Source organism: Anoplophora glabripennis, unplaced genomic scaffold (genome assembly GCF_000390285.2).
Source record: "Anoplophora glabripennis isolate ALB-LARVAE unplaced genomic scaffold, Agla_2.0 scaffold317, whole genome shotgun sequence".
In the NCBI taxonomy this organism is placed as follows: Eukaryota; Metazoa; Arthropoda; class Insecta; order Coleoptera; family Cerambycidae; genus Anoplophora; species Anoplophora glabripennis.
In genome coordinates this window covers 392549-402015 of record NW_019416468.1, presented here as the reverse complement: position 1 = coordinate 402015, position 9467 = coordinate 392549, and the positions used below count along the sequence as shown (strand labels likewise).

The following is a 9467-nucleotide window of genomic DNA, read 5'->3' as shown; positions in this document are numbered from 1 at the left end:
AATAACGTATTTGTATCAGTAAAGTTAAAATCGCCTAGGTAGGTATTATAAAAAAGTAAACATTGTTACATTATTTCAACGTCATTAATTTTTCTTTACTTTACTTCATACTAAACTCAATTTTTAAATGTATTCTAGTTTAAACGAACTTGTTGATTTTACAGAAATATGTATTAACGGTGGTATATGGAATTCATTGAAAGATGTCGCCATCATTGGCTGTCATTTGCAAGAAATAGTTGAGATGTAAACCACCTTAAGTGGTCAAACGTCAAAAAGTAGGTCAATATTTTACTTTTCAATACGTGTGTTCATATGTTGAGAAATTATATGGAATATTTTAATTAATGTCAACGGATAAAGCCATGTAAATGCTAATTGTGTGAATTATTTGGAGATTACTTGGAATTTTCGTTGGTTTACAGCGAAACAATTTTAGAATTTCAAAAATTTTCCCAATATGACAAGGGTTTAAAAAGTAAAATATGGCAGAAAAACTTGGCCTAGGAAATGAAGTGAGAGAATTGAAAATCGGACAGAGCTTTACTAACCCAAAATCAACAGCATTTCATACTGTTAAATGTAAATTTTCTATTTTTACCCGATCTGTCAAAGCCTAACTTCATACTTTTGCAGATGATTTTAAACCAGCCTCGGTTGACACCAACAAGAAAGCTACCGTAGATGTGGGAAGCAACCACCAAGTAACAGTTACTGTACCACATTTAGGTAAGGTATCGGGTAGTATAACAATATAAATTCATATTCACATGTATTAAGCAAATGTTTAGAGTTAGACTTTCGTAACATTTGCCTATAGTATTTTATTTTAGATGGAGCTGGGGTACCCCAAACAGTATTCAAAGGTTCGCAAAGGCCATACCAAAAAGAATGTGTCCTTATTATAGATAGAATAACTGGAGAGATAACTCTAGAAAAATTAGGTTGTAATATACAAGTCAAAAAAACTAGGAGTGAATATAACAAATTACATCTCCCGCAAGGTAAGATACTATGAAATATTTAAAATTCTAAGGTAAGAAAGACAAGGTATACTTCGCATTTACACAAGCAGGGTGTCTGGTAAATAAGTGTCGTTATTTTAATATAATGGAATACCAGGAATAAAAAAGTGCTATAATTTTTTTCTTTGACCAACCACACTGTTGTAGCAACAAGTAGGTTTGTATTACACAGCATTAAAATGCTGGGGAAACGTGAAAAACAGTCCCAATTCAATTAGTATTAGTATTGGTCCTCATAGCAAAATTTTTTATAAGCTTTTTTAAACATTCCTACAAATCCAGCATATGGCAACATTGCATTCCTGAAACCTTCCTTGACCTGACCTAAACCTTAACGCCTTCACCTAACCTTACTGTAAAGTTAGGTTATCAATATTGTGTATTGTAGGTCAATAATCTTGTCAAGGTCTTAAGAACTGTGTTGTTTGAGTCCTTATTTTGCTATTTGTTCAGTTTTTGTAACTTTTTGTAAGTAGTAGACAGAAAATGGACCGTTTCAATAATCGCGAATTCTTGATTTTCGAGCCTGGAAATACCCTTTGAAAATAATGGATGATGTAAACATCCAAACAATTTAGATGCTGAAGAAAAAATATTGAAAAACTTCGAGGAAGATTCAATTCGCAACATTAGACGATAGTCCATAAGACTACATGAATAGCAGTTATACCCCTATTGTGTAACTCATCCAGAGTCTGACAGTGCAATATTTTCTGTGTAGATAGAATTTTTGTGAATCAATTGTTATAGAATCTGCCTGACGTGCAGATTTTCTCTAACAGGTTCTATCAACGAACGAGGCACGCTTTACACAATGCTTTTAGACACATTTGAATAGATGTATTGTCATCCAAAATAAAAATAAATTCAGATAATGGGTTTTCACAGCTGCAAACATGATAAGAACCAATTCTGATATTTTTCATCAAGTCGGACAACTGAATTTGAATATGCAAAGCACTTTGAATGCTTACTTTAAATTTTTATTCTGTATAATGACGAGTTTTAACAAAACACAAAAACTAATTGTAATTAGGTGATGGGTACCTTTTCAAATCATCAAGAGAAAGTACTTTTTTAAGAACTCTTCCCCAAAATTATAAAAACGAATTTGTGAGGTGTGCGACACGCCACATTTCTCAAACCTTCTTATTGTCTAATCTGTAAGGGCTGGTCAGAGAAAAAAAATTGTACAACACTTTTTATTGTTCCCTGTATTCCAACGTTACCTCGTACTAAGATAACGGCACTTATTTACCGGACACCCCGTATAGTGAAAATAAATCTGGTATAAATGCAATTATGTTACCTTTCCAGATAGGTTAAGCCAAGGCAATGATAGATCTGGTACTACTTCATCGAGCCTTCCTTCAAGGTCTCATACGCCGCCTATGCTCGGACACCGAGTTTCGAGCAAAACGAAGGTTGCCAGCGGAAGCCGAAGGCCCGACAGACAAATAACCCACCTGGTGCCAAAACACTCGCCATTACACGCGAGTCCAAGTTACCCCTCTCCGGGACACCATATCAGGAGTCCCAAGAGAGATTTACATAATAATATTAATAACGAGTAAGTATACGTGGTATCCGCGACAAAAAAAAATTTAAAAAAAAAACAAAAAAAACTAGTTCCTGTAGGAAACATAGTAGGGGTAGTTCATGTGTTTTTCTCGTTAACGTTGCATTATGGGGATACAGGGTGTTAAATTTTTTTGTAACTTTGAAGAGAATTTTTCTTAATTATCTTTAAATCAGCTAAAGATAAGGTTGTCAAAATTTGAACGCACAAATATCATCTGTATCTTAAGAAAAACTTGCAAATCATTTTATTCCCAATAGCAGTTTGAGGGAAAGAAAATAATAAAAACAAAATTTCATTGCAAACCCCAAAGGATAATACGAAGACGTATACTAGTTGAAAATCCATAGGACACACATTTTATGAGAAAAATTAAGGTAAAGCTCTTTGCTTACGCAAGACGGTGGAAGTAAATTTAAAAATATTAACTTGAAAAAATATTTTTTTTTTGGTACTATTGTAACTGAAAGTTAATGTGAGCTACAAACAATTTTGCTAATATCTCCTTACATAAATTTTTATTAGATTTAAATTTGTTTATTCAAATTGTTTGCCATTATTACCAATCTTGTGACGTACTAGACTTAGAATTTTATTACAGAAAACTACTATTTGACTATATCTAATCTAAACAAAAGAATACTGAGAGTGGTATGAGATTTTAGTTGAGCCTCCTATTAACAGAAGGCTCAATTATTAAGACAGTCTAGTACATCACAGCTGTTCGCCAAATTCGTTTCACTACTACATTTGTTTTAATTGCCACTTAAATAATGATTTCTTACCAAAATAAACAGATATAGGACAAGTTTTTCATCACATTATTTCAATTTATTTTAACAAATGTTAAAATGTTTTTTATTGCAGTTAACCGCAGGTTGTGGTGTGAATAGTAGTAAACGCGATAATTTTTGGAATAATTTCACATTCAAGGAATAGTTTTACATATAACCATACTTTTTATTTACAGTTCTGAGTTTTATCACAAATCAACGAAATTCGTGGAAAAGTTTAAATTTTCGTATCCACCAATTTTTTTCGCATAAAAATTGCAAATTTCGTTCTACCACTAACCATCCCTTGCAGTTTGTCTACCACTTCTACCAACTGAGAACTTCCATTTCAGGTCACACAACCAGAGCACACTTGCCAGCCTTCCAATGATAGGCATCGACGACTTCTCCGATCCCGTGCCACCCCCGCAGAACATGCTCGCCCCGCTCAGCTCCCACAACTCCCACTCGTCGCTCAACACGACTGAAAAATCTCCCATCGTCATGGCCTCCGACACGGAGAACGGCGTGGGCGAGATGAGTGATAGCACGTCGTCGAGTAGCGACAGCGATTCGGATTCCGATGTCGAGGAGACCGCCAACGCCAATAAGAATATAAATATAGGCAAATCGAATGGGTACAGCAATAACAATTCGACGACGACGAAGATTGCCACCCACCTGCTGAACGAGGATTTATGCCTGTCCGAATCCGGGTCTGACTCGGACTGAATTTTTAGGTGAGGAACTGTTTTTAATAGTTTGATATTCAGAGTGAAACCTAAAGGAGAGAACGCATTAGACAAAATCAGTTGCATTTGGTAATTGCACACAATCCTGCTCTCGCTTTCCTTTAAATAGTTGCGGTATTGTTTTAGTAGTTGAGAAAATGAGTTCTATGGAAGAGGAAGCTCATCCCGATCGCATCGCGGTCTCCCGAAAAAATTGGAGAATGCGATGCGAGCGAGACGAGCTCGGAAATGTCTAGTGCGAATGCATACGTTATAAAACATGGGAAGTAACTCCACCGTGCGCGATCGAGTTTAGCACGGTCCGCGACGGGACCGCGATCGCCTAATGCGTTCTCTCCTTAAATGTGTACATATAGTTTTTTAAACAGGTTTTGATTTGTTTTTCTCTTTCCAGGGCCACACAAGAATAATACTGACCTTTTATTTTGTGTGTATTTCTTAAGACGACTTAACGTGGCAAAGTTTTTAGGTACCGATAAATGATTATTTGTAATAAGAATATTATATATGTATTATGTACAATATCTACAGAAATACAGTACTGCAAGTGTCATATTTTTTCCCTTTATGCAATAAGTCCCAATATAAACTATAAAGTGCTTCGGCGATGATATTCCTTAAAGTTGAAATCAATTTAAAAAATATTTTAAATGGTTCCAATTTGTAAAAACTACTTTTTAACCAGAAAAGCTATTAACGAAATTGAAACTGCCCGAACTGAGTGACTTAAATGTGCCAGATAAAAAAAATGCTCGTATAGAGAAATTTTATTGGGTAAAAATAAAATAAAAATACTGTAAATATATTCGGATAAAATTAAATAAATAACAAATACTATTTCGAGACGAGTCCTTAACTATTTATTAGCACCTGTGTCTATGTTATGCGTTTTCTTCATATGTTGCTTCACGTACGACTTATCGTTAAACTTCTTATCGCAAATAGTGCAGAAGAACGGCTTCTCCCCGGTATGGGTGTATAAATGCCTCGTTAGTTTGTTCTTCGCGAAGTAGGCCTTGGGGCAGATATGACAGATATATTTACGTTCCTTCGAAGGCAATTTGATCTCTCCGATCCCTATCCCGTGAACTTTCGCCATGTGGATCTGCATGACGCGCTTGTCCTTGTATTCCTTCTCGCATTCTGAACATTTAAAGTCTCTAACGTTTGAGTGCGTCCGCATGTGTCGCTGCAGGACGCACTTATCTGTGAACTTCTTGTCGCAAAGGTGGCATTCGAATTTTTTATCGCCCGTGTGCCGTCGCATGTGACAGTCGTAATTCGACTTGATGGGGAACTTTTTGCTGCATATACCGCAGAAATATTTCCAAAACTGCGGGTCTGTGTGAACTACTAACTTATGAGATCTAAAATAAATAGCTCTTTCTAATATGATATTGAATTATATGTAGGATGTCCCAAGATTCCTAGGATCAAACCATAGTTGCTTCAATTAAATGCAAGAGGTCGTCAAAGATGACTAAAGTTGTTCGGTGGTTTTTTCCAAATAAGTCTACACTGACTCTTAAAACCGAGCAACGTCAACAATTAGACGGACCCTCTTGATCTTTATATTTAATGAAGCTAAGTTTATTGATATCATGTTATTTTCAACACAAACAAACAACAAAGAATATTGAGACACCCTAAATTTAGCATTAAATTTTTGTATTAAAGCTCAGAAAAAAATTGTACTGTACCTCAAATCTTTATGAGTATTAAAGCACTTTGTGCATGTCTCACACTTATACTCCCTCTTATTCAAGTGCTGCTTCTCGTGGATATTTAAATCGGTTTTTGTGATAAAGCCTTTCCCGCAGAATGTGCACACATTACAACGAACAGCATCGTGATATTTTATATGCTGCATGAGATTCGACGAATTCCCAAAACGGCTGTTACATCTCGTACACACAAAGGGTCGTACGGTTTTACCTTCCATTCCATGTTGTTCTACACAGTGCTTTACAAGAAGGGTGCTTGAAGCGTAACTATTCGTACAGTGTTCGCAATGAAAAACGAGCACTTTTCGCTTCCTTTTCGTGGAAGATTCTTCTAAAAGTAAAGTGAAATGTTCTAGTTATCTGTGTATATACTAAAAACATGGTAATACTTTACCCTTGATATCTTTTAAATTTACTTTATAGTCTTTGTCATCATCACTACAACTGGCATCATTATCATCATTACAGTCTTCTTCATCATCGTCATCCTCATCTTTTACATCGTTATCAGGTTCGTTCTCTTCTGAACTATCCTGACGATCCTCTGTTTTTACGTAACCTACTTCTTTTTTAAGTAGATTAATTGTATCTAATTGTTTACGAATATTGTCGGACTTTATACAAGTCTCCCGAAATGTATAAACTATGTTCAATAAATTTGTACACTGCTCACATATTTGATACGTCCTAAGCCATTCCTGATAACAGATTACACAAAATTTAACAGTATATGACAGTATCTAAGTATATAATTACGTACAATTTGTGGCATGGTAATTCTGAGTTTTGTGAGTAGTGATATATCGTTGTCATCCTTTCTAGACAATCTATTTAAAGTTAGAGAACTGTTGAGGCAGACACAACATTTCTGCTCGCTGCTGGTCATTTTTATAGTGGTATTCACTAATCACTAATTGGTTTCTTCAATTTAAAATTTCTCATAACCTCAATTTTCCTCAAATAAATTATGAAGATGAAACTCTTTCGTTACTTATGCACTTAACTTGCTACATGTTGTCTTTAATTAATTAAATATATTATTTAAAATTGCAAGACAATTAACGTAAATAAAAGGAACGTATTTACGTAAATTTTCAGGAAAACAAAAAGAACATTTAGGGACAAAACGCCTACTGTCATTGTCGGCCATGAAATTTGAACTACAGTACAGTATCCAGTAGATCTTTATTTCGGAACACGCGAGTGATGCAGAATAATGCACATACTCCACATGTATTTTGTTGGAAAGTTTGGGTGAAATGAATTTTTTATAATTTATTTATGGTTATAAATATTAAATAAATGCTTTTAATGAATGAAAAAAAAATATATTGATTCAGATGATGGATAACATTTCACTAAATATGGATACAATTCAAATACATTCACTTATTTGTTCCACTCATATTTAGATTCTTCGATTATATTATGAGCAGTTTTCAAGTGGTGCTTCAAGTAAGATTTGTCTGTAAATTTTTTATCGCAAGCATAGCAGGGGTATGGTTTCAGTCCGGAATGAGTGCAGAGGTGTCTTGCTAATTTAAGTTTGTCATAAAAACGACTTGGACATATATGGCAAGCGTGTTTCTTTTCCCTGACTGGAATTTTCACATTCCCAATGCCGTGAACTTTGGCCAGATGAACCTCGTATGTGTGTTTTTTTCTATATTCTTTTCCACAAGTTGTACATTTGTAAGCTCTCACGTTCGAATGGTAACTAACGTGCTCCTGCATCTCGCTTTTGCTGGCAAAGGGCTTTTTGCAAAGGGGGCATATAAAGTTCTTCTCGCCTATATGTCGACGCAAGTGCTGATCGTGATTGGATTTTTGTGGGAAACGCTTATTACAGTATTGACATGTATATTTCCACAAGGATGGATCTGTATGTACTATCAAGTGATGGGTTCGAAGATTAGTGTTGGTTTTGAACGCTTTTTCGCATTTGTTGCATTTATAATTTCTTCTATTGAAATGAATACTTTCATGTGCCGTTAAGTCATTTTTCGTAATGAAGCTCTTCCCACAAAAGCTACAAATATTGGTACGGTTTCTATCGTGGTACAACGTATGGTTTATTAAATTTGTAGAAGATCGAAAACGATTATCACATTTTTCACAGGCGTAAGGTCTTATTGATTTTTCCTCCATGGAATGAAAGTTCACGCAGTGTTCTATTACTGATTTCAATAATGTAAATTCCTCATTACAAACTTCACAAGTAAATCTTCTGGAAGTTATTCTGCCTTTTCTTTTTGTGGTTTTGACACTGCCCAAAGCATGTTTTGCATTATTGTGTATTTCATATTCTTCTTGTGTGTTAAAATTTACGAAACAAATATCACAGATGTATTCCGAGGTTTTATGCTCAGATAAAACGTGTTGCCTTAATATAAGTACAGACTTAAAATACTCATCACAAATTTTGCAGAAAAACACATTTGAATTATCCTCTCTGTCTTTTTTGCACCCTCTTTTGTAATGATCTTTTAACGTCTTTAAACTTATATAATATTTATTACATTTTGTACACTGGAATTCTGTTTTTCTACACTTCCGTTCACCTTCACATTTCTTTTTGTGAGCCTTTAATATCTTTTGAGTGGAATAATATTTTAAACACTTATCACACTGGTAATCGGACTTTGCTTTACCGTGTCTTTTAATTCCATCACAATCATACATATGTTGTCTTAAAGTACTTTCAAGAACGTATCTCCTACCACATTTGGTGCACGGAAACTCTTTTACTCTATAAACTTCATTGTCTTCGTGATTCAATTCATTTTCAGTACTGTTTATACTCTCTCTTAAAGCACCATGTGATTTCTTAATGTGGTTTATCAGATCTTTTTTTGTTGTACACTTTTCACCACAATCGTAGCATACATAAAAATCACCACCTTTATTAAATATGGGATGTGTGTCAGCATTAGATTCTTCTTTGGTGGTATCAGTATCATAGTCATTATTCTCATCATCGATGGCGTCATTAGAATAGTTAGTATAGTCAATAATTTCATGTTTCAAATTGTTTCTCTCTACGTTGACCGACAAGCATTGCGCTCTAAATTTGCAAGCATTGTTTAACTCATTTGTACATCTCTCACATATTGCGTATTCACCTAACCATTCCTAAAATTATGCCATGAGTCAGAATAAAGTAAAGAAACATATAAACTAGTGAAAATACCACTTCTGGAGCAATGTACCGCAATTTTTCAGAAAATTTAACATTCGTTTCATCTACTAACGTTATATTCTGTACAGATTTTTTTCTATCTAAACATATTATGCAACATTGCTGTGAATCCATTAGTATCAAGACGTTTTATTTAGAGCAAGTTTCTTCATTAAAATTACTAGAAAATTAAAATAACAATAACACCACTTAATTGCAGTTTACACTTTTAATAACATAACCTCAATCGATTACTTCGTAGTTCATTCTTCATGTAGGTACTTTTCAACTACCTTTTAGTTCTTCTTCTTTGAAAGAAAATTTGGTCCATAAAAGGAAAGAGGTATCTACTTCTAATTTAAAGAAACACATTTTTTATACATGTTTACTTGCGTTTTTATATAATTAAAAAAATGTAAATAATTTAAAAAGAATT

The 9467-nt window shown here is 34.3% G+C and overlaps 2 protein-coding genes across 2 annotated transcripts; one reads left to right on the top strand and one right to left on the bottom strand.

The window, feature by feature from the left end:
* Positions 1–240: 240 nt before the first annotated feature.
* Positions 241–4680, top strand: LOC108906991 (ell-associated factor Eaf). The gene is made up of 6 exons (XM_018710444.2): positions 241–582; positions 637–729; positions 834–1004; positions 2343–2595; positions 3731–4117; positions 4524–4680. The coding sequence occupies exons 1-5, from the start codon at positions 486–488 to the stop codon at positions 4107–4109; spliced, it is 993 nt and encodes a 330-aa protein (XP_018565960.1). The 5' UTR covers positions 241–485; the 3' UTR covers positions 4110–4117; positions 4524–4680.
* Positions 4681–4909: 229 nt separating this feature from the next.
* LOC108906980 (zinc finger protein 585A-like) lies at positions 4910–9231 on the bottom strand. Its single transcript, XM_018710433.1, has 6 exons — positions 9044–9231; positions 7245–8985; positions 6614–6756; positions 6248–6551; positions 5830–6184; positions 4910–5496 (listed from the first exon to the last, which is right to left on the bottom strand). The coding sequence occupies exons 1-6, from the start codon at positions 9164–9166 to the stop codon at positions 4986–4988; spliced, it is 3177 nt and encodes a 1058-aa protein (XP_018565949.1). The 5' UTR covers positions 9167–9231; the 3' UTR covers positions 4910–4985.
* Positions 9232–9467: the final 236 nt, after the last annotated feature.